At 29.0% G+C, this 26,936-nt stretch overlaps 1 protein-coding gene across 3 annotated transcripts in view; it reads right to left on the bottom strand.

Annotated features, from left to right (window-relative positions):
* The window catches only part of nonC (serine/threonine-protein kinase Smg1), a 184,001-nt gene that overhangs the window by 43,759 nt on the left and 113,306 nt on the right, over nucleotides 1–26,936 (bottom strand). For all 3 annotated transcript variants that reach the window (XM_087158370.1, XM_087158369.1, XM_087158371.1), the window contains 12 exons: nucleotides 17,674–17,772; nucleotides 15,809–15,947; nucleotides 11,162–11,239; nucleotides 10,804–10,901; nucleotides 10,569–10,722; nucleotides 9,130–9,249; nucleotides 6,842–7,110; nucleotides 3,767–3,940; nucleotides 3,586–3,685; nucleotides 2,663–2,803; nucleotides 1,760–1,864; nucleotides 1,593–1,678 (listed from right to left, as the gene is read on the bottom strand). In XM_087158370.1, coding sequence (XP_087014496.1) covers nucleotides 1,593–1,678; nucleotides 1,760–1,864; nucleotides 2,663–2,803; nucleotides 3,586–3,685; nucleotides 3,767–3,940; nucleotides 6,842–7,110; nucleotides 9,130–9,249; nucleotides 10,569–10,722; nucleotides 10,804–10,901; nucleotides 11,162–11,239; nucleotides 15,809–15,947; nucleotides 17,674–17,772 — 1,563 coding nt within the window. The remainder of the gene's footprint in view (nucleotides 1–1,592; nucleotides 1,679–1,759; nucleotides 1,865–2,662; nucleotides 2,804–3,585; nucleotides 3,686–3,766; nucleotides 3,941–6,841; nucleotides 7,111–9,129; nucleotides 9,250–10,568; nucleotides 10,723–10,803; nucleotides 10,902–11,161; nucleotides 11,240–15,808; nucleotides 15,948–17,673; nucleotides 17,773–26,936) is intronic.

Consider the following 26,936-nt stretch of genomic DNA (forward strand, 5'->3'; position numbering starts at 1 on the left):
CCATCATAATTGCGAATTGCTGATAGAAAGTCATAGATTTACGAAATATAGATTGCTTGTGCTCAAACAAAAGAATAATGAAATAAAACTGACGAATTTTACACTCAACTGCTCAGTATGCCCCTGCCGTAGTCAGGCTCTGATTTAAATGATATTTTAAAGAATAAAATCTCATTTTGGAAAAAACCCCGAACAAGATGTTTGGAAACATGAAAAAACTTAAATTACTTTTGGAAATTCCAGAAGGCCCAAATCTGACTTGTCCCATCTACACTTCAACCCTGAGACAATTCCTAACAACTTTTTTCTTTCTCTTTTTTAAGTCAAACAAAACATTTTTTAAAAGCTGTTTTTGCTTTTTTGGATTTGACACAAGGTCGCCGGCCCCCTGGCTTTCTTTAAAAAAACAATTAAACATGAAAACAATTTTGTTATAAAAATTTTTTATTAAAAATACTTTTATTCAAAAACAAATAATTAAGTAATTATTGATGCATAAAAATTAAAAAATTATTTAATCAAACAAGAATTGTAATCATCTTGTTTGCCGTCCAAATCTGTTTATAACTTTTCCAATGAATTCTGAGTCATCTTTAATTCTTTTCTTATGCACACTGAGCATGCACAAACTATTTATTCTTTTGTGAGACATCGTAGACCAATCCCAAGCATGCACAAACACGTTAGTATACAAAACTGGATACAGTTTCTCGTGGCAAAATTTGTAAATACAAGAAATTCATAATTTTTTTTAAATATCTTGTTAACAATGAAGAAATGTATCTTGAAAAAAATTAACAGATGATAGTATATGTAATAACAAAACAAAATATAAGAACAGAATATAAGATTTTTTTTTTTTTGGGGGGGGGGTTAGTTTGTTAAAGGGTTGCACCCCCTTTTATATTATTCTGACGGCGCCCTTGATTCAACACTTAACATCTTGTTGGGGGACCCACTAGATCAGGTTGGATATAACTCCAACACAGATGAGGCAGAGGTACCTCACAGCTAGTCTTATTTAACAACCTTGCTTCATTAAACAGCTTCTACAACTCCAACATACACAGCAGCTGCAGAAAATATATATCATGCAAATTCAATAAATCAATTTTTTAAATTGCACGGCGAGGAATAAAGTCATATCATTATTAATCTTGGCTTGGACAGCAAATTTATCAGCAGACTTAGTAAGTTCATCTATTCAACACAATAATCTAAGGAGTTTCTAAGGACTAATTTGGAAAACTAAGTAGTTCCAAGTACTCCTTAGAGACCTTTTTATTTCCAAGTAGTATAAGGAGTCTGTACGAAACCTGTATATATCAATTGCTGTCTTTTAATTTGCACAACGAGGAATAAAACGACCACTCTCGAAATTAAAACTATACCTGCTTTGAGAACAAAGGAGGTTTTGGAGCTCTGGTGGAAGCTAATTTGAATAACTTTTTTTTCCTTCATATTTATCAAAATTAAAAGAAATTTATAAAAATGACAATAACAAGCTTTTAAATAAAATTATCCTACCAAATGAAATACAAGATTTTTAGCATTCAATTAAAAGTCAAAAGAAATATTTTTTTAAAACTTACTTAAGAGACGTAAAATCAGATAGCAAATTTTCCAGCCACTGTTGCCATTTAAAACATCTATTTTGCTCCCAATAGCCAGGGCCAAACTAGAGATGAAAAGAAAAAAGATATAACACAAAATAAGATAACAATGAGTCCCACAAAATCAATAAAAGTATTTTCTTTACTTGTAATATAATTGTAGCATAAGCAGAAAGTAAATCGACACAATTTCTCAAAGCTATCTGGCGCTGCTGCAAAGTATTAGCAAGTTCGCTTTCAGCATGCTCACACTAAAAAAGACATGAAAAATTAACTCCATTAAAAATGCAAAGAATCAACACAATTTTTTTACTTTACTTCTACAAGGATCTAAAACAAAACATAATACAGGGTGGTGCATAGCCAAATCTTATAACAAAAAATAAGCACCTTTTAAGTACTTCTTAAGCACTCAAAAAATATCTTTAAGCACTATATACATTAACAAAATGCAAAATAATTTTCAAAGACTTTAGATGATCATGATAAAACAACTAGTTTCTGACAAAGAACTCTTTTCTTGATTATATAAGCCACCATAAAAAAATCGAGAGATTTTTCGGTTCGATTTCAGAGGGTGGAAAATGAAGCCTGAAATTTAGAATATCTTGCATAATGCAGCTAACTAGCAAATGAGAGTAGAAGAATCTCATCCGACCCAGCTCAGTAGACGCACACACGGACTCCCATGTACTTCATCAAACATGTAACATGATAGATGGTATCATACCTTACGTAGCAAAGGCACCCCGAAATGGATTGTGATTGAATGAATTGTGATTGAATGAATTGTGAAAAGGTTGAATAGAACAATGTGAAAACTACGTTTTTGCATAACACGCAGCGAAAATCATTGTGGAAATGAAAAAAAAAATCTCATTTTAGAAAAGGGAAGATTAAGCTCCTTTAAGGGCTTTTAAAAAACAAAAATAAGCACCTTTAAGCACATTTTGAAAACGCTATGCACCATGTTCAAAAGTGATTTTTCAAAATTTATATTTAAACTCTGAAACTTCAAATAAACCATTCATTACAAGAGAAATACTCACTTGCTGCACAAGAGGACCTTGACCAGCTGTTTGAAGGAATTCTACAACAGGAGTGATTGATAAATTATCCATTGTATGATCAAAAGAAATATCATTGCATCTCTTAGATAATTCTGATCCACAAACTGCTGACAGAGATTCCTGCATAAAATAAAAATAAAAATTTTTTTTTTAAATATTCTTTTATCTAGTATTTTGATAAACATAAAATCTAAATTTATGACATGCAACATTCTTTTATAATGATGCAATAAACAAAAATTCAGTTTATTTAACACTAAACATACAAATAATTCGCAATACAATACAAGGTTATGGTATGTTTAGTGTTAATTGTACACACAAATTATAATATGCAGCAAAAATTTTATATTACTAGAAATTCATTGAACACGTCAGAAGCGGATGGAAAGTGTTTAAACTAAGTATATTTTATAGAACTGACAAAAAAATTTTTGAAGATTATTGAGAATTTCTAGAAAATTGCTAAGGTTCTATTTTTTTTTTTTTTTTTAAAGTAAAGAAATATATACATTTAAACAGTGCTTTAAGGGAAAAGAGACTTTGAAATATTTTCTTTTCCTTCAATAAGGAAACAAAATAAATGTAATAAATTTGAGAATAATAAGAATTTTATAGCGGTAGAAGAGTATTATAAATATTTGAGAGGAAAAAAAGTGCGCAACAGTTATTTTCATATAATATTTTTAAGCAGATTTCGACAATTTAAAAAATTTTTTTTTCATATCTTCATTATATTTAGAACTCACATAACATATATTGTGCAGTAGATTCTTTTGCTTAATTAATTGAAAAATATCGTTCAATGTCAAAAAAATAGTTTGTAGATTTATTTATCTGAATAAATTGTTAAATTAAAAAAATAAAAAAAAATAAAGTAAAATATTTCAATTATAGCATACACAATGAAGAGAATGCCATTTCTTGTATTCATTCAGCTTTTCATTCGCAGTCTCCTTTGTCGCATTTACCGTCGATTTCACGATGGTCGTTTCATCGTACCTTTAATAATAAACAGCATATAAAGGTTAGAATGAGTACAAACAAATGTATAACAGGTACTTTCAATACAGCAAAAAATACCTTTTGGGTACTGAATACAGGCTGTGATTTGGGTTGGCTAATGCTTCTTCTAATAAAGCTTTTTCTTGACAAGCATCCTGCAGTTCAGTTTCTGCCGACTGAAGCTTGTGCTGAGCGTTTTTCCATTCTTGAAGAAGTACTTCTAGTTGCGGAAAGGCCGACAGAAGCTCATCTCTGGAATACAAATTTAAAATAAATATATTTTGAAAGGAAAGAATAAGTAAGGGGGCTGCATTACATTAATGTAAATAAATCAAAGCACCCCTCTTTCACTATAAGTCACTTTAAACACTATAATACCCCCTAATATATGTTACACAAATCAGAACCCACGTTTATCTTAACCAATGTAAACTGAATATGTTTTTATATTTTACTCATAGCTGCCAACATGGATAGGAAAAAATTCAGTACATTTTACAAAGTGATAAAATTCATAATAATTGTTGCATAATAATGTACTAAATATCTTACGCATAAGGAATTTTAGGAATTTTTATAGTCATCAAAATAGAAAGACTGCAATATTTTCCAGTTATAATTAACAGTAAACATAACAATATTAACAATTTTCTCATAATTTTGAATATTAATATTTAATTATTTCATCAAAGATAGTTAAAAGATATTTTCAGGTAATCTGCTACATTCTAGATTTTCCATTTCTTAACGAAGTTACTATTTTCTCCGACAAAAACAGAATAATAAATTTAAAAAGCATTATAATAATATTAATTAAAATGATAGGTAGAACCAAAATTGTTATACTCTACATCTTCATATTTATTGATTTTAAATTTAAAAAAAAAAAAAAACAGAGTAAAGAAACAGTTGAAGCAATAAAATTGAGTAAATAATTTTTTTTTCCTGCAGAATTATATTCTAAATATACTTTTCCTGTTTATCAGAAAGGAAAGAAATACTCCTGATTTTTCTGTTCTCATTTCGGAGTAAAAAAAAATTGCCAATGACTGGCATGCTGCAGCTAGAATTTTAAATTGATAAAAAAAAATTTTTAATAATAATAATTCTGAAATAACAGAAATTTAAAAGATACTTCATTCTAGAAATTATGTTTTTTCCTTCATTTTTTTTGAAAGAACACGATATGATTCATTCATGATTTCATGATTTTTTTAAAAAAAAAAAAAATAGTTAAAACCATGACATTTTGTGACAAATTTTGTTCAATACTGAAATTCATGACTTTCCACATGCGCATATACACTGTATTTTTAATTAATTTAAAAAGAGAGTTCGGAATAAATATAAACTGAAAATTTCAGAACAAAAAAGTTTTGAACTGATTTCAATAAATGAGGTTCGCTTCATTATGTATTAGTAATATTTAAATATTCGAGAAAGCAAGCAATAATCTGTATAAAAATCCTATTTTAATAGGGATTTTTTTAGTAAATTTATTCAATGTTAGGGAATTTTCTAAAATGTAAAAAACCAGGAGAATTTTAATTAAACCAGTAGACAAGGAGAAACTGGTAAAATCCAGTAGTCAACTGGAAAATCCAGTAGAGTTGGGAGCTATGTTTACTGTTTATAAATTAAAGTTCTTTAATGGAGCAATGAGTTCCACAATTTGGTTACGTGAATCAGATTTTGGTTAAACACCATAACCAAATAAGGTTTATTCTTTCCAGGCAGATAAATGCTTAAAAAAGTTCTTATATTTACGATAATGCTACAAAACTTTTTTTTTTCCTTTTCAAATTGAACCAGTGTTACAACTTAATTTTAGGTTTCACCGGTTTTACCAGGTTTCATATAAAATTTTTTAATAAAATTCCAGAATATATTTTTGCTAGGTACAACAATAGCTCAAATTTTCTTTTTTTAAATTCAATTAGAACTTATTTTTCCATAAAATATGTCGAATATTAAATTTTGTAAAGAAAACAAATAACTTGGAGAAGGTTTAACATGAAGATCTTATAATACACAATAAATTATAGATAGAAGCATTACTTTGTGCAAAAACTGGGGAAAAAAAATTGAAAATCTATCAGCCATATAGAAAACTAAACTCAGTGGCATGACAGCCCACCTGTGCCCATCTCAGTTTTCTTAACCTTGGGCTCTGGGGTGCAGGAGCAGATGCTCCGGGCAGGTGGTCAACCAAACGCGGAACCCCCAGTGTTTAGCATGCTTGGTACTCATTTATCGACCAACTGAAGGGATAAAAGGTTGAGTCAACCTCGCTCGGTCCGAGGATCGAAGCCAGGACCTATGGCACGGGAGCGCGAAGCGCTACCACTCAGCCGCCGGGAGTCATATAATTATATCAGCCATATAATTAACCATAATATACATATCTACTTAAGACAGAGCACTAAACTTCACATAGTTAAACATTTCAAAACTTGCTAGCTACAAATACGATTATACTTAACAAATTAGAAACAAAGAAGTTTTAACAAAAATCCTTTTTCACAAATTAATATTCAAATTGTAATTTTAATGAAAAAAAAAATTACAGATTGCAACAGAATTTTCAAAAGAAGTAATAAAAATAGATGTTAGACTTTGAATTTGCTTTTTGTTACACTCAATTTTGAAAATGATTGTTTTCCAGGTTTATCACAATATTTTTTGGACAAAAATGACATTATTCTCTGCAAGTTTCCTTGATCACACGAGAACCCTTAAAAAAGCATTACGAGGAGGAAAATTTTCTAATCTTGTTTGGTGCTATAGCTAAGAGTAAGACAAAATATGTCTTATCATTGTTTGATCAAATGTCAAATAAAAACAACATGAAGTGAATAAATTAAAGTAAATAGTAAACAAGAACCTTCCTCGACGCCTAAACACCAAACATGACAGCAAGTGTTTAACTAGTAGGGACAAATTAATGAAAGAAGGGATATAAGAAAGAATCTGTACTTGTTCTTTATTCATATTGTGTTTTTACTTTAGTCTACATAGCACTAAGTATGCATTATTTGGATGTGCATACATGCAGAACTTTAATTTATCGTTATCTAAGAATAAAAATTTTTGTTTTCAATAAAAGCATAACTTTTCGAATAATTTGTCAAACACGAAAAAGAGATATATAACCTGTTTTTGAGCCATTCTCCTTTCATTTCTGCAACACGTATCGCAAACATCGACAAAGCAATGTCCACTTCCATTTCTTGGCGTGTCTGTTTCGTTTCAGTTACCCAAGCTTGTTGCCCACCGTATACAGCACCTGTGTAACCACCCTCATTTCCAGGAGTCCAGTCCACCAGGGGATCATATACAAATGCTTCCAATAAAGTTAAGAGGGTCTCACGACCTTTTCTTAACACTTTCATCACATGTTCACAAGACAATCTAAATAAACCCTGTAAATAGATAAAAAGTTTTCTGTTGAATTTTCTCAAATATATAATTAACTAGAAAGCTGTTATTTTAATCGATGTCTTAAATTTTTGTTTAATCTAATTCTGTTTTGTCTAATTTCTGTTTTGTTATAATTTTAACCTTACCCCCAATTTTTGTTGGATTCTAATTCAATATTTCCCTATAAGAAAAAAAATGGATATCATACAAACCAAATGCGGAATATCATTACAGCATTAAAAAAAAAAAAAAAAAAAAAAAAAAAAAAAAAACTTCATTTTGAAAAATTGGGAATTAGTGGTCAAAAACATTAAACTAGTCATAAAGTGATTATTAAAAAGCATGATTCGAAATTTCCCGCGTATGACAATATAGCATTATAAGACTGTGAAAAACTGCAGCAACAATTGACAAAAATGCGATCGTAAATCCACATGGGATTGAGGGTGAATCGTCAATAATTAAGGGCAAAAATCCGAGATTTCCGAACGAAATAATATTGCATTAAAACATTGGGATGTTACAACTCAAGTGAAAATACATTTTAATAATGATCCACAAAACCGCAAAAATTCACTGTATAATCGTTGCTACTTGAGTGGATTGAGAAATTATTACTAAACGAAGTGTTATTAGCATATTAAAACATCGAGATTTTTAAAACCACGTGGAAATCGGAAACAACGGCTGTAAAAATAGCCCTTTCATACAAACCATGTGTACTTTATACGTTGTTGATTGAACTTGACATTAATTATCAATTTATTATTTTTCATAGAAAAAAGGATGCAATGTTTGTTTATCTTGAAAACCTATCATTCAGAGGAATTTATTTTCTCCATGATTTTGGACATGGGACTTTCCACTATATTAACACACATAAGCACAGTGGTTTAACATTGTTCGTTTTGTATGTTTAACTGCTTCCTATATCATTTTCAAGTTTCCCATAAAAATTATCCTCACCAATAGTGTAAAATTATTCCTGATTTTACATTACTCTTTTGAAGAAAATCTCAGTTCATACATTTTCCTAACAGATCAAAATCCTCGAACAAACATCGAAGACTGTCAGTAAATTTTGACCAGTATAGTAGGTAGAAAAACTTAATATAGCAGAAAACAAGAAATTTTTTGATCAACTTAAAAAAAAAAGAAGAGAAATTTAGGAATAATGCAACAATTATATCTTGGCCCCAGTTGGGCTCGTAATTAGCTCAATATGGGTCCTATATGAACAAGCTCTGAGGGACCCATATTGGGATGTGTAGACTTTTTAATAATGGTCCTATGAGCCGCGATGGCTCAGGGGATAGAGCATCCGCCTTCCAATGAGGGGAACCGGGTTAGAATCCCAGTTGATACGAATTCTGCATCCTGCTTGCACCGACCACAATGCTGACGTGAAATATCCTCAGTGGTAGACGGATCACGGGTTAAGAGTCCCTTTGCCGTCAGGTTAACCGTGGGAGGTTCTCGTGTTCTTCCTCTCCATGTAATGCAAATGCGGGTTAGCTGCATTAAAAAGTCCTCGACAAAAGGCATATTTCTCCCAATACTCGATCCAGAAGTTCCCTTGTCTTTTGGATTGGGTTTAAAATGACAAGGCTACGGAGTCAAACATCAGTAGTTGTAAACCCATAAAAATCGGGTTGGTTGTTCAACGACGGTAATAAAATAAAATATTGGTCCTATGCAGCGTCAATATCGGCCTATATAGGCTGAATAATGGTTGTAAAATATCGGATGAATCTGACAATTCTATATAGGGCCGATATGAGTTGTAAAGAAGATATCGGATGAATCTGACAATTCTATACAGGACCCATATCGGCCCTTCGAATCCTTATTCCGCCAAGATTCGTGAATATTGGTCCAATAAAGGCCCAGGTTATTTTGCTGCAAGGGGGCATCCTGCTCTGTTCTACCTCTCAGCTACACAGCATTTTTCAAAGTTTTCACATAGATTTTGTTTTTCCTATTTATTTTATGTTGATTTGAACATTTAATTGAATACATACCTCAACACCATTCAGCCCAAGTGCAGTTCTGATGTTGGGTGTCATTCTAAATGGTACTTTTTCTGGAACTCTAAGATTTTTTCCCTTCTCAAAACACACATTATAATCAATATGCACCACCTAGACAAGAGAAATGAATGGTCATCCTTCTCAAAACAAATTAAATCTCAATTTGTAACACATTAGACTGAAAAAACATAGTCATAACCAAGAAACCAATTACTAAAGTTATATATTTTGTGTGCTAAGGTGTGAGAAATATTTCGGCAATGCACACGACTCGAAACTTTCTCGCATAGTCTTTACAGGGATGAGAGAAGTCAGAAAGTAAAAAAGAGGAAATACAAGAATGAATATTATATGTATGTAGAAGCTATGATATACAAAAGTGCGATTTTAAAATCGTGTGAATAAGATTTTAAATTGAGAGAATATGAATCCCGATATGTGGCTTTTAAATCTTGTGAATATGAAACTCGACATTGGATTTCAAAAATACAATAAATCATGATGTATAATTCATAGATCCCGCAAATACGAATCACAATGCATAATTTTTAAATCGTGTGAATAAAAATCGCAATGCACAACTTTTAAATCAGGTAAATATGAAAATCGATGTTTGGTAATAAAATCGTGATTTCAAAAAAGCATAAATACAAATCGCGATATAGGATTTTTAAATCTTGTAAATAAGAATCGAAATGTACGAATTTAAATCGCGTGAATTAGAATCGCAACACACAACTTTTAAATCAGGTAAATACGAAAATCGATGTTTGATATTAAAATCGCAGGAATAAGAATCGAGATATTAGCAGATTCTGGGCTTGGGATTTTTAAAAGGCTTGCTTGTATTGTTTTTATTGAGCCATAAATAAAAATTAATTGATGAGCAAATAAATATTTTCACAGCAAATCCACCGGTATTTTTCTTCTTCAATAATTCGTTCGCTTTCACGCCAGCAAACAGGGAGCAGCAACGTCTGAATTATGAAAGTACGAGCTATATGGCGGGCGGATGCAAAGATACGGAAAATCTTATTTTCTGTGCGTAAAAGCGGAGAAAATAGCTGAAATAACTAAAGTGCAGAAGGGTTGGCAGCTACGTAGTTCGAATTTTTTGTTAGTCTTTGAAACTCGGAAATAATTATTTTATTTCAACGCCTGAATTTTCAGAAAAAGTGGAATATTTATATATATAAAATTTTTTTTTTTAAAGAATCAGTTTTTGATGAAAAGGCTGGAATTCAAGAGACAAAAGCAAAAATCAGCTAAAACGAGGAAAAATCTCATCCTTGTCTTTAGGAAACAAAAGAAAAGCCTGACTTTTGTGTTAGTGATTGATTTTGCACAAAATTAAATAACTCTCATTTTGAATAAATAGTTAAATAGCATATGTAAATGAAATATTAAAAATGTTAAAGATGAATACATACTTCTCCAGTAGATAGATCCACAAGAACATTATCTAAGTGCCTATCTCCAAGACCAATAATGTAACCTATGACAGACATAACAGCAGTTGAGTGGTTATATGTTTGGGTAATATTCCACCACTCAAGGGCGCTACTGCAAGAGCACCAGAGCTCTCTAAAACAAAAACAGAGAATGGCATTTTCTTAAACAGTGTTTTTTAAAATAATTATTTAGAAAAACGATTATAGTACGTACTTTGCAAGTAAGTTATCTGGAGTCTCACTCATTAATTGCTTTAGAACATCCAGGAGAACAGACAGAGGCCATTCTTTACGATTATCCAGAGAAACATTCTAAAAACAGAAAAGGTTTCTTTAAAATATCTAAACAAAACCAGATGAAAGAACTCTGGATTCGATCCCCTAAATAAAATTTTTCTAACAAGAATTTCCATATAAGATAAAAGATTTTGTTTGTAATCCCCTGATATGATAAACTAAAATGAATATACTTTTAAAGTAATTAGAAAATAAATGTATTATTCAGAGTGAATAGGAACTATGATTTCATCCAACCCAAATAGTCAATAAGAGATTTTTTTTTTCTTCCTTACCTTTTCTTTCAGCAAAGGTGTTAGCTTGTTGTAAAATATTTCGGAGGGTCGTAGAATTCCTACATTTGATGAGGCATTCTAAAGAAGACAAAAATAAATCAGATGAAATAAGGTTTAGGGAAATAATTTCTTTAAATAGAATTTAATTACAATGTGAATGTTTTGAGATAAATCTAAATTGAACGAACAATATTGACATTCATGTAAAATTGCCAATAAAAAAAAATTTTTATTCATTCAAAGAACTTTTTTCCTCAAACTTGGGAATATTTTTTTCAATAACAATGTTAATTGTTTCGAAAAAGAAAATAAACACATACCATTCTTTTAAGAAAAAGCAAAAATATTTTGTCTGCTTAAATTTAAAACTTCATGACTGCTATATTTAAGCAGTTCTATACTTCATGACTGCAGATATTTAAGCAGTTTTTCCAGAGAGTGGAAGAAATCGAGAAAATTTTTCTATTTGGAAGTGTTAACTTAAAATTCTATCCAGGATAAATCAATGTACCTTCCCATCTCCAGTAATTACTTCAATAAAATGAAAACACTGCAATATATTGCGCAATTGCAAGTATATATAAAAAAATTAGAATTATAAACAAAAATAAATGTATAGCCATATAATTACTTAGAATAAACAATTTATAGAATTTAGTAATTAATTAGGTAAATTTAGTTCATAAATAATTAAATTATTAATCATTTATTCTTGATATTGAGAAAAACTATTTTGATTTGGAAAAAAATAAATAAATAAAAATGTGGAATTTATATGTATTGAGGTATTTTAAGAAACAGCAATAGAACTAGTCACTTACACAGGTCTGCAAAATAAAACTGTCCTGCTGTCTTTTACACTTAATTGGTTACAGTATATCCATTAATTAACCGTATGGTTACAATTGTTTTATTAATCTTAAATAAATCAGACACGAAAATGGACTAAAAAAAAAGAACTTTTACAACGAAAACACTGGAAGATGGGGTGAGGGAGTGTTCTACGTAATACTGTGATATCAATAAGATATATAAAAACATATAACTCTGCCGTAAGAAGCATTTTGACAGCGAAATTTAAATTTTCCTAAATATAATTTTAAACTTCTTTAACCACTACTATATTAAAGAAGATTAAGCAATAAATAAAGCATATTAATTATCATTTTAAATGAATTGCCAGTCAATACTTTTAAATTAAAAGTCGCTAACTTTCACCTCAATATCTTCTGATAGATTGTTACTTACAATTTTAGTCCCTGGCTATTTTATTTAACTTACTTTTATTTATATTACTTGAAATTATTTATTTTTCAGCAGCAGTCGTACGCTTTTTGTGTTCGTCTATCAAATTGACTTCCATCGTTAAAATACATTCATCTTACGATGCACAATGTGAAAAGGACACAAGTAAATGAAAAATAAGTACTTGTGGAGTCAAGAGAACTATAATGTACAGAGGCGCAAATGAGGAAAACCTCGATCATATATCAGCGGCCAATGCGAAGCTGCTTAAAATTTAACAACCTAGAACCTCATCTTTTCTGCTTCACAGCGTACTAGTGGTTGTCAAGGAAACTAACCATGCACCAGGCAAAGCTTCACCCATTTTCTTCCGGCGATAATTCTTTCTCAGGAGGGTACTGCACGAAAGGAAAAAAAAGTTCGTTCCTAGTACGTCTACCGTTCGAGCAGCTCGGGTTTTGGCCGTCATTGGGGGAGGGTCTGTAATAATTGGAGCTCCCAAAATTTCTTGAAATATTGTCGGAAATTTTAAAATTGTGAGAAAAAAGCGGATTTCTGTTTTTTCACTGAAGTCTTTCATCCCTGATAAATGCAGAGTAGATGAAAATAATTTGTTTTTGAGCCAGAAATTTGAAAATAGGTGAGAAGTCCATAAAATATTAAGCATACTTTGATAAAACTAATTCATATTCATTTTTGTCTAGAAATTTTAGACAATTGGCATAGAATATTAAAATTATATTATTTAATTATATTATTTATTGAACATTTTTTTTTAAATATAAAGAATAATATATAAGACATTTCTGTTTTCCTCTTTCAAAAATCATATCTCGAAGTATAACATTTCACTTCATAGAAAATGTAATACTTATATATCTTAATAATAAATAAATTTTTAGTGTTAATTATTGGATCATATATTATATTTACTGAAAAAAAAATTTTCCTCTATTGTTTATTATGAAATTTCGTAAAATTTATCGTGTAAAGCAGAAGCTTACTTCTTTTTTAAAAAATTACATCTCTCTGTTATTTTCTCTTTCAAAATAATTTGTATAAAAAGGAATTCTTCTATGCTCATTACTTCTTAGACAAACAAATACAATTTAATGCTCTGGCCTCTACTGCATGTTAACCTCAATAAGCATTATTTTATAGAATAAATTTCTTCCTGTAAATCACAAAGATATTTAATATTTTGATAATTTACTGTAAATTGTGGAACATGCTGTTATACTTTTCTTTCTCTCTGTATCCTTAAGCTTTTTGTATATAAATGAAATGAGAAAAATACCCTGATGAGATAATTAATTTTTACTAAATGTCTTAAAAACACAAGCATGAATGCATTGCACCACCACAATTAAGACCAACGGAAGAGTAGAAGTGGTTGATTTTGAATCAGACTACTCTGAAACTATAAGAGAAAATTTCAAACTACTAAGAAATGATCTGAGAAAGTGCAGACCTCAGCATTTACCAATTAAACCTTGGTCAAAAATGCTACACATCCTACTGACAGGGATGAGATTAGCCAAAACGCAAAAAAGCTGAATTTTCACGATAGTAAATTTTACGCAAGCGCAACCCTTTAATAATAAATTCCAGACAGTTTAAGGTAAATAATGTATTGACATACAATTGTGTACTAATCTATTATCATAAAAACGATTACATTGATACTTAACATTTAGTGAGAAAAAAAATTACCAATTGAAAAATTAAAGCTGGAAATCATATTTTTCCTCAGTTCACATAAGAGACAATTACTACTTGAAAAACTACCTGGTATAGCAAATTAAAACTACTGAAAATATAAATTAATATTTCATTTCTTTATGTGATTTATAGCAAATATATCAGTAATATTGCGTTTTAAATTATATTGGGAAAAAAAATTTAACAATGGACCGAATCATTATGTTCATATTATAGTCTAATCTAACTACAGCCCTCTGAAACATATCAATAACAGTGAAGTAGAAATATATAGTAACTCCTTAACATACAAAAATTTCTATTTTAGTTTGAAAAATTACATGACAATCAGCAACTGTTTAGATAATTGTTTTTTATTTGATAAGAATTTTGCATTTTATAGCATAAATAACAGCAATTATAAATACAATTTTGATGATGAGTTAATTAACTCTTTTTCCCCCCAAATTTTTTTTAATTAAATCCCTTTTTAAGTGATTGCTTTTGTTTGCTATATCTTTTATGTTTGCTATATCTTTTATGTTTGCTATATTTAGTCGTTAGTCCATCTTCAAACATCTTGTGACAAATCCTATTTTTTCTTCTTTGCAAGCACAGAGTAAAAGTTTTGAATATATTCTATTCCAGTTTCGCTGATGTTGTAACACTTACATATACTAATAATCGTCGATAGAAAAACAGTCACCTTTATAGTAACCAATTTTAAAAAAAATTTACTTCTTACAAGAATCGCGATAGTTGATCTTAAAATTGCGTGAATATGAATAACAATTATGGATTTTGAAATCACATGAATATGAAATTAGATATACGGTTTTGAAAATGAGAAAATACAAACTGGGATAAAGAATTTTTAAATTGCGTAAATACAAATCATGATTCATAATTTTTAGATAGCGTAAATATGAATCATAACGAGTAATTTTTAGATTGCATAAATAAGAATTATGATGCATAACTTTTAGAATGCGTGAATGCGAATCCCAATGCCTTATTTTAAAATCGTGTATAAAAACGAAAATCAATGTTTGATATTATAAACCGCATGAGCAAATCAACACATTGAATTTTAGACTTGTGTGAATACGAATCGCTACATAGGTTTTTAAAAAGACGTAAATATGAATCACAATATCGGATTTTTAAATCTCGTAAATAAGAATCTCAATGTACAATATTCAAATCGCATGAATAAGAATCGCAACACGCAAATATGAAAAGCTATGTTTGATATTAAAATCGTGTGAATAGGAATCAAGATATTAGCAGATTCCAGGCTTGGGACCTCTAAAAGGCTTGTCAGAAGCAGCGTCGTTTGAACTATGAAAATCGGATCTATCTGGAGGGCGGGTAAAAAATTCGGAAAATCTTATCTGCTGCGTGTAAAAGGGGAGAAAATAGGTAAAATAAGTAAAAATGAGAAAGGATTGGTAGCTATGTAGTTTGAATTTTCTGCTTCTCTTTGAAAATCGGTGAATTTTCTGAAAAAGCGGAATACTTGTTAAAAAAAATGAAATTTTTAGAAAATCTGAATTTTTGATAAAAAAGCTGAAATTTAAGAGATAAAAGTGGGGGGAAAAACGGAAATCCGCTAATATCGGAAAAATCTCATCCCTGTACTGACTAAAACATTTTAGAATTGATGCACGTAACAAATACATTAGAAGAGAGAGATATTACTTTCAAGGAACTAGCTTCCCTTTGTTGCCACCGTTTATAAAGTCCAAAGAGAGGAGATGCACCATCAACCCACTGGATAAGGCCAGATCGAGGTCCCAGAGGAGTGACAGAATAATGCCGAGCGTAATGCTTTCCATGCCTGTGAACAATAATTAAAATCAGACTGTTATGAATGCACTTTTGTTCAGGGTTGAAAAAATAAACATGGATTTTCCCAAATAACCCAAGTCGGGTGGTTTTTCATCTTTTATTGGGTTCTTTTTTCAATAGAGAGGGCAGGGATAAGTAAAAAGCTTATATTAATAAGTAAGTTTAATTTTATGAATTGACTTTATAGGTAATCAAAGGTAATATAGGTAATTAATAATTAATACAAATAAATTGTCTGAAAAAGTTTATTCTGACATCACAATACAAAATGTTATATGTACTCACGTACATCACACATTTAAAACTTATTTTAACACAGGATTACTTTTTATTCATATTTTAATCTGAAAAAATATCTGAGGAATTCTTTTTTTGCATAGAAAGCGAATTAAAGGCACTGACTAATCAATGGCCATATAGTCAAATCTAGAGTGTATTATAACACTGATAACCTGATCGTTACTCAAATTATTCTGTTTTTTTCTTTTCTTCCTTTTTGTATGAAACCTATACATTTTTCTTCCTGAATTCCACAAATAATTTTTCTTTTCAGACTCTTGTTAGTTTTTTCATCATAAGTGCATTTTTTTAGGCTAGACTACATATATATTTCAATAGAATAGCTCTTTAATATAACAGAAGATTAAAAAGAAATAAATTTTAGAAAAATCCACCCGGGTTTCTATGGGTAGGTTGTTTTTTTTGCAACCCTGCTTTTGTTACAACAGCAGTCAAAATCAATATCAAAACTATTGTAGAGTTGATAAAAAAAATACTTTAATATTCTTAAAACTACAGGTATGAATTTTGTGTAAATTTAATACTGTAGAAAATGGGGGGAAATAATGATAATCCACTTTTCCTCAGTTTGAATGACTCAAATAGAAGAATTGGCTAGACAATTGAAGTCGTTTTTATTTCTCCATTTATTTTTAGCCTCTCAACTATGTTAGCAGTTTATCTAATTTCATCCATACATAACACAAGAAATCACCATTCGCTAGTCCTTGGACGAATTTTTTGTGAATGAATTTAACCCTATTTTCACACAAAAATTATTACAAACTTTTTTGCGATCCACTTAATGTTTAGAAATATTGTTATCATAATTAGTAATACTTTTGTATGACTTTCAATCCTTATGAAAATAAAAAACAAACACGTGAAACATGTTGTGCAATTAAAAAAATTAAAACATATATAGTTACAAACAAATAATAAAAGTATCCATACAACTGCTTACATGAAATATTTGTTGAATTTTAGGTAATAACTTAGGCAAATTAGTTAATAAATCATCAACACAGAAACCATTTTATTTTATGACTTTTATTTGAAATTAAAAGGTGATTCATACACTGTTATTTATGACAACGATAATATTTAGGAACATTTATCACTATGCTTAAGTAGAATTTTATATAAGGCAGGCTTGAATTATTATACTATTCATGCGGCACAACAGTATAACACTCTGCAGATTTTATAAAATAAATTAATTTTGCAAAAAAAAAAAAAAAAAAAAAAAAAAGCCCAAACTTTTTTTTAGCACTAATATTGAAGTTTCTACATGCATAGAATTAATATACACTTGTGTATGAAAATTTAAAAATTTTCTGTAAATTAATTTAACCAAATACTTTATTGTTCTAATTATGTGGTTAAAAATGATCTAATGATATTTTAAGAGGAGCAAGGAGAAAAATGAAGAATACCTTTTATTTTTGGCAAACATGTTATTTACAATAGAAAGAAACTGCATGATTCTTTCATCTAAATGAAGGTCTTCCAAACCTTTGAAGAGATAAGTGTACCTAAAATGCATAAAGTTGCTTCATTTGCAAACACATTTAACAAACACTGCACAAATTATATCAACACTCATTTTAATAAATCTGCATTAAACTATAAATAGCGTCTCGTTCATGATGTTTGAATCTTTGTCTTGAAAATGTGACACAAGATCAGGTTACACACTTTTTAAATGCGATAAATGTGGGTTGCACCTTTGTCTGCAGAAACACAAGAATTGTTTTTATAGTTTCTGTCAATTAAATTTGATATAATATGCTTAACATGCAAGCATATATATATCTATATATATAGAAAAAGAGACAAAATGGATAAAAAGAAGAAAAAAGTGAAAAACGAAGAAAATTAAGAGGTTAAGAGGTACTGCGCATAAGCTGCAACTATATAAAACTCATAAAACAAGCTTAAAAAATAGAGAGAGAAAAATATGGAAAATAATAAAGATTAATGAAAAGAGAAGAAGGAAAATTATTAAAATAAAATATTTAAAAAAATAATTTATATTAAAAAGCCAGAAAACAAAATAATGAAAAAATATAATCTTTTCATCAGCTGGCACGATTATATCGGCACAATAGTGGGAGGAGCACTCAAAAAGAAATTTTAACAAAAATTTAAAAGAAAATGGAACACATTAAGTAAAAAATAAATAACAGACAAAAAAAAAATTTAAGAAAATACAGAACAAAACGCAAAACAAAATCTATAAAGCAAGTAGCGAATTCAAAAGAACTTACACAAACCGGCATCTTTTACGAATGATTTAAAAAATTTTCGTAGCAAGATTATCAGATTACAAAATATGAAAATAAAAATACACATGGAATCAGAAGCGTAAATAGAAGGATTTTTTATGGCATGTTCTTACTTCAGTACTAAACCGGGTTTGATTTGTTAGTTGTCTTGGATTGGCCCGGAAATGAATGTGCGCAAGGTAATATTATACTGGATAATTGAAAGTTAATAATTAATAAGGATGATATTCAATTCTACAATTTTGATGATTTCAGGAAAGTAATACTTATTATTTTTTTTTTAAAAAAAAGGAATAGAGAAACATGATTTGCCTGTTTTGTACAGATGTTTAGCCACCAAGGTTGCCACAGAAAAAAATGAACAAAATAGTTTTTAGTAGCCTAAAGTGTGAAAATAGTAGCCAGAAAATAGTAGTTGCCTAAATAATAGCAGAAAATTTTCAGTAATATTACTAAAATTGTATTAAATGACTTAATTGTCATATACCATGATCCATTTAGTCAAGTTGGTAGCAAATATGATAATTTTTATATAAATGTTAGAGTTATAGCACCAAATTTTTATATGAAATAAATTAGTATATTTGCAGAAAATTAAATACTTTTAATTACTAGAATTCATTCAAAAAAATACTTTTTCATTAAAAAAAAAATTTTCTTCTAAAAACTTTTCTCTTTTATCAACAATTAATTTAGCAAATATATATATAGATACATATATATTGTGATAAGTGATAACTCAAATTCAAAATGCACGCATCGTAATATCGTATTAAAAATTTTCTCTTTTTTAAAAAATAATGCAGAATTTCATAGCAATAACCCTTGAAAAAGCGATTAAAACTCAACATAGACTTACAATGAAATCTGTGCATATTGAGGGCATTAAAAAGTGAGGACTCAAAAGTGGAATTCAAAATTTTAAATTTTTCTTAGTTTTTAAGAAAAAGAAATTCATTGTGTTCAGAAGCTCTGCAGACCGCAGGTTGTCGATCCAATTTATGCTAAAAAAAAAACATCTCTAGGAGTACAGAAAAGTCTCCCAATAGTCTCTTTTTCTTGGAAATAGATGCTTTTTTAGCCTTTCATATCACCTCATTTAGCCTTTGCCATATTCACCTCAGGCCAAAAATAGTTGCAAATAGTCGCATTTTAGTCACCTGTGGCAACCTTGTTAGCCACGGATTTGCACATCGTAAAAATATAAATTAGCAAAAGAGTAGTAAATTTATTAACAATAACATACAATTAACTCAATGGTTTTTAATAGAGCTTAATTTTTTTTAAATCAAATTTTGAAAGAGTTTGTCTATTGTTTTTTAGATTAAATAAACATTACACATTCTTTTAATTCTATTTATTTGATTAAAAATGGTATTTAAACAGTTTCAGAAACAATAGAATTTCAAGTAATTAGTTTATTTATATTAAAATAAAAATAATTTATTTTATCATATAAATCAACTAAGTAGATATTTTCTTCTTTTTTAATATCCAAATCAAAAAAATTTAAATTAACAATATCATCATTTTTACGCATCATTCTTACGAAGCAAGATTAATACCTCGGGGTAAATTTTATTTAACAAAATTGCTTAATCTTGAAAATTAAAAATAATTAAATAATCAATAAATCTAAAAACTAATTTAGATTAAGAGTATAATTTTTTTCATAAGTGTAAAAATAAGTTAGCTGAGATAAGTGTAAAAATAAGTTAGGTAAAAAGGAAAAGGATCCTTTAAGAGGATCGAATTTTTCATTCATCTAATTTATCATTTTGTTTTCCGGCTTTTTAATATATATATATATATATATATATATATATATATATATATATATATATATATTTTAAATATTATTTAAAAATATTTTAATAACTTTTCTTCTTCTCTTTTCAGTAATCTTTATTATTTTTCATGTTTTCTCTTCATACATAGCTGCCAACATTGGATTTTTTAAAAAAAGGAAGATTTCAAGTCTATTCACGGTCCTTGAGAGAAAGTCAATAATGTAAAGAAACTGGTCAATTAAAAGAATAACTCAAATAATTTGTATAATTAATTAAACTGGGTAAATAAATTTTAAACAACTAAACAAACATTTAACAACATTTGAAGTAAATTACAATCAATGAAATAAAAAAACTTTGTTATAATAAAAGACAGATAGAATTACAGATAGGCAAAAAATCGATAGAAATTATTTTCACATAATATAATTATTTTTTCAAAGATTGATAAGTGCATGCTTTTGCCTTTTTTTAAAAATTGGTCATCAAATGAAATTTCATAAAATTTTTTGATCTTTACAAAAATAATCTGCTTAAATAATTTTTTCAAGCATATCATCACTAAATGATGACCTAAATTAAGTTCTGGTCTTCTTCACCTTGCAGAAAACATGTTCACATTCAGCGTTTGAATAAGTGAGAGATAGCACAGACAACATGAATTTGGATAGTGTTTCATATTTTTGTTGACCAGTTGCACTTTTTATTTCTCCAATTCTTGCCCAGTACTTATCTATTTTCTCCTCCTCAACTGATTCTATTAATTTTTTTTCAATTTGAAGTTCACAAAACTCCTGCCGCAGTTTGTCAATTATCAAATGTTTTTCCTAATCAGCTACTTGTAACATAATTGGATATCTTTCTATGAAAAATTTTATGCTAGTGAATGAAGCATTTTGAATGTTTCTAATATCAGCTATGGCTGCATGAAACAAAATTTCACTTTGAAAGGGAAATTTTAGACGCATGTAGTCAAATATTGTACAGAAATATTTTCTGACAACTTTAAAAAAATTCTTTTTATCACAATCCCTACAATCAAGTCAGGATAATTTTTTTGATTTGAGGGCATATTGTAATTGATATCCAAATAAGATTGGCAATCCTGCATAACAGCAGGTTTGACAAATCTTACAAGAATATCCTTCAAAAAACTCAAGAGGACTGACCTAAGGACATGAATTTGAGGTGAGTTGGATTGCAGAAAGGTATTAAGTGTATCAAACAAATTGACAACATTTAAAAGAAATAAGCAATAAGCTTTATTTAAATCGTTAGAGAGAAAATAAAAGTCTCTCTTCTTGAGAAAGGATGCTGGAAGATCCTATCTTAAAATCATATACTTCATCTACTTTCCGCTTCTTACTTGAAGACTCAGTAGAGATACTTCTTGAAGAATTAACACACTTGGCACTATCATTCTGACATTTTTTGGGAACTTTATAGTCAGATAAGGATGAACTACTGACCTTGGACTTACAGCAATCTTTGAAGAATCTTAATAAGGGTTGCCACTGACAACCAACGAGTGCAAGCATGCTTCAGAATTTTTTTTTACCTCAGTGTCATGCAGCTTCTGAAATTATCTGAGTCGCTTTTTTCTTTTAGAACTTTTCTCAAGATAGTAATACACATCAATGAGAAGTTCATCAATCTGAAAAGGAAGCATCACACAGGGTGGCCACTCAAAACAGATTTCAGATTTCCCTGATTTTTCCAGGTTTTCCAGTTAAAATCTTAAAATTTCCAGGTTTGTGTTTTTTTCCTTTTTTCTTATAAAGTGTAGGATGTGTACAAGAAAAGTGTCTGTATTATAAAATATCTTATTCAAAATGTCATTTTTTTAAACATATCTTGAAAAAAAAAAATTTTCTTACAAGATATTTTTTTATTATTTTTTAATGCTCTGGTACAACATAAATTTTTTGAAAATTAGGACGTGGAGAAAATTATATGCTTAGCTTGCAGAATATATTGTTTTTATTGAATAATTTTAATTGTTTTTATTGAATTTAATGTGTTACTTTAAGTAGTATTTGCTCAAAGTGTACCTACAAAATGACAAAATCAGAATAACAAATAAAACCTTGGATAAGTATTGTTTAATATATTTTCATTAAGGAAAAGAAAACCGTTTCAGGTGATTATATGTCAATAATTTTTAATAATTGCAGTGGCTCCCAAAAGTGCTCACTCACTTATAACTTATATTGAAATAGGTAATAAAAATTCAATAATCAAAATGAATATTTTACAATAGGTATTTGATAATAAGATGTATAATCTATTCTTAGCAAAACTGCACGCAATATTTTAAAAACAAAGCAAAAGTTAATTTTTTAATCAAATAGTAACAAAAATGTTACCCCACGAAAGTCATCGTACATTTAAATGTTTTGGATCTCAGAATTAAAATTATCCTCTATTGCTATTTTTATTTAATTATTTTTCATTTCTTTATTAGCAATTTGTATCAAACCTATAATAGCAAAATTATATTTTAATTTTTGCTTGTTAACTCCGTAATATTTTATTTTATCATTTAAAAATGATTTTTAGTCGTAATAAAATAGACCAAATTTGATTACTTGTCTTCCTAAGAGGTAAATCAGTAATGAATATGTTAAATTAGTTTACTGTATTCAATTGAACTGTGCAATATGTGATAAAATGCTTAAACAAAGGACTTCAAATCAGAGATTAAAATTATAAATTTTGCGGAAAAATTCATAAATTTGCAATTGAGTGTTGTAAAAGTTTCTGTAAAAATTTTTAAAAAATATTCTGCACGAATTTCACCTGACAAAAAAAAAAACTAGTTACACTTATTTTCAACCTTTAAAAGCTATTGTAGATGCTAAAGGAAACTCCACTAAATGTTAATTTAACAAAAAATTTGATTACTAATAGACTGAGTTTTTTCTTTAAAAGTGTATGATGACTTTTGCGGGATAAAGTTTTTGTCACATTTTGATGATTGATTCCTTAAAAATAAACTTTTTCTATGTTTTTAAAATATTTCATATTGTCATTTAAAATATTTCAGTTTTGTTAAGATTAGAACACATTTTTTATCATTAAATATACATTCTGAAACATTCATTTTAATTAATGAATAGTCTTATTTCATTGAAAGTCATAAGTGTATCAACACTTTTGTGAATCACTGTAATTACAATTCAATATAAAGCTGTACTGTATACTGCATTATACTGTATTTCATCTTACCAGTGCTTTTTATAAAATTCGCTGATCATATTTTTCTTAAACCAATATCTCAAGTCAAATTTTTAAATAATGGTATTTTGAAGTAGCATTTTTATTTTAAGAGATTCAGTATAAAAAAATTGTCAGAAATGTAAAATTGTTTAATTTTTAGTTCTATACTCTATAGAAGAAAAAAAATAGATAAAATTCCTTAAAATTTATACTTTTCTGATTTTTTTCTTATTTGAAATTAAAACATTTAAAGAATTCCAATCTAAACACACAGTTTTTCAGTTTAGCATAGTTAATTGTTTTTGTTTGAACAACTGGAATCTTGTACAGTGCAGAACTAAAACAATAAGTTTCGTTTTCCTTCTCCTGACTAAACACATATGAATAAAAAAATATATATTTTATGTATATATATCATTTAATATGTTTCATATATTCAGCTTTTTTTGGTAAGTTCTTAGTCATTGTCAGCTTTTTTAGGTAAAAAGAAGAATAGTTTTGAAATATCATCTCTGGAATGCAAGCAACATTTACGAACTATCGATATTGGGATAACTATACAATTCGAATTTTGAATCAAAAAACTAATATTTACCAACAAAACCGTAAAATTTGATATTAATATATAGTTAGTTCTAAAAAAACTTTTATCAAAATAAAAATATACTTTAAAAGGTTAAAATGAAATAGAAAAAATTAGCATTAATGCAAGAATTGTAACAATTTGTCGACAAACATTGCTGTTAGTGATGGGGGGAAATGCGTGATTGGTTGGTTTGCTGAGAAAAAATAATTTACAGATTTCTTTGAATGGGAGTTGAAAAGCTTTCAGAAAAAGAGTGCAATATAAAATCTATTATTATTAAATTATAACCAACTAATTTTTAGAGAATTTAATAAAGTTAAAAATACAAAAAAATTTTGTCAAAATGGAAAAAAATTACCACTCCCAATTGCGAACAAACTTGAATCATTGTGTGAACACGGACAGAATTTAAAAACCGAATCCTAACCCCGTCTTCCACATCCACCATAATCTTTGCCTTTCCTAAATTGCACAGTCTGCATAGAGATCAAAGGTTTCTACATTTGCATGGGAGAATTTTATGTTGTATTTTAGTTTAACAGGGTCATAATGGAGGAAATTTTGACGAAAGCAAAGTAAGTTGATGATATTTTAACTGTTTGGAGATACATTTCCGTATAAAAAATGTGGGTATAATGGATGAAACAATTTAAATTAAGAAAATTATTAGCAAATAATTTAAATTAGTGAATAAAAATACATAAGAAAAAATTTCCAGCTTTTCTTTAAAATTTCCAGGTTTTAATCCATATTTCCCTGATTTTTCCAGTATAAAAAAAATTCCCTGATAATTCCAGGTTTTCAAGGTTTTCCAGGTGGGTGGCCACCCTGTCACAGAGCCTTTCTCTGCTGTTAAGTTCACCAAATGGCAACAACAACATAGCAGTGCAATATTTTCATTTGCTTTTTGTAATACTGATATTACACCTGCCTTTTGCCCTACCATCACAGGTGCATTGTCACAACTTAAGGCGATGCAATTTTCAATCGGTATTTGAAGTGAGTTTAAATTGCTTAAAATTAAATTCCCAATATTTACACCAGTAGAGTCTTGTATTAAGACTGGTAGGGACAGTAAAATGCACTCAACTTTAGCCTGAGAAGAATTAACTTGATAATTATGAAAATTAACAACAATTGGATATAATTTCGAATCACTGTCATTACTACCATCTACAGAAATTGTAAAAGAGCTAATTTCAAGTGCTTCTATTACGCTTTCTTCTTTTTTTGATGCGATTTCATGCACAATTGCCGATTTTTTTGTCCTTCCGCATCCATAATTTTTGGCAATTTTTGAGTCTGGAAACATTTTTCTGAACAACTGTCCAGCATGATCGGCACAACTAATTGGCAAATTATGCTCAATTATAAAGGCAGTAAACAAACATTCAGACCTAATCACTGTTTTATCATTATCATTCGTCACAAAAAGATCAAGCTTTTTGTTATTTTCAATGGCTGAAAAATTTCTCACATGCTTTGATGTGCCCATATGGACAATAATATCGCTATGTCCACCGTGCGCAATGTTCGACATGGAATACAAAAAGGAAAATCATTGCCTTTTACCAACTTTTGAATAAAATCAAACTCTTTAAAATTTTGATAGAAATAAGTTTTTTTTCAACATTATTAAGAGTACGAAAGACCTAGAAAACAACTTCTAATGAAAACATAACAATCTACTCAAACGCCATTAGATTAGAATGTTTACTAAAATGAAAACTAATGACTTGATTGCGAGTAATTAGTTTTCTCCATACTCTTCACTGAGGTTACATTCCAGCTTACACGCTGGTCATATGATCCGGGGGAATTGGATTGGTTCTTCAAGTTTATGACGTATTTTGAAATCGTAGAGCTGCTGTATCAGATTTTCGCGATAAAGCAAAGAAAGTGGAAAAATCAGAAGATATTAATTAAAAAACCGAATAATTCTTAAAAAATCGGAGTTGGCAGTTATGTATATATTTATATGTATACAGTTAAACCTCGGTTAAGCGGACGTTCTTGGGATAGAAAAAATTTTTCGTTTACAAGAGTTGTCCTTTCGCGGAAAGGGTACCCAAATAATGAAGTTAAACATCATAAATTGTTTTTAGAATATTTTCAAATATATAGAAATAATCTACAATAACTATCTACAAGGCTATTTATTTAAACTTTAAGAAATATTTTTTTGATAAAAATGAATATATTAAAAAGCTTGATATAAATTCATAATTCTAGATGTAGCTACAGATAAATGAATATATTTTTCCTACTAGCACAGATATTCAGGTTAGACATATGATACCTAACAGGAGCTTTCAGTTCTCAGTCGGTTTCAATTATTAGGTTTACATACCCCAACACCTACCCATCACTTGATAGGAAACTTGATTCATACCTCCTCGAAAGTAAACCTTCCACGATTCACAGAAAGTCATGAGGTCTTATGGAGTGGATTATTCACAATTGATTATCTATCAAGTGTCTGAATAAACATTTCATTTATATGAACACCTCAAAGATTATACTTCTGTTCTCTCTCTCTCTCTTTTTTTTTTTTTTAACCTCAGCCATGTTAAATACAGTCTTCAAATTGATAAGAAAAATGAAAGACATTTTCAGTGGGGAAGAAGCATTGAGAGCATTTAATGACTGTCTGCGTTCAGTTATGGTAGTGTCAGCTTTGCGGCGAATGTACATAATGGCTTTTTCATAGATTATTTTCATTAAAAATATGTCCATATTGAGAGGCGTCCGTTTTGCAGGAGTGTCCATAACGGGAGGTTTCACTGTATATATATCGAAAGAGTTTTCACAAGCAC

This window comes from Parasteatoda tepidariorum, chromosome 2, assembly GCF_982258835.1.
Source record: "Parasteatoda tepidariorum strain Cologne lab strain chromosome 2, Ptep-v5.0, whole genome shotgun sequence".
Classification (NCBI taxonomy): domain Eukaryota; kingdom Metazoa; phylum Arthropoda; class Arachnida; order Araneae; family Theridiidae; genus Parasteatoda; species Parasteatoda tepidariorum.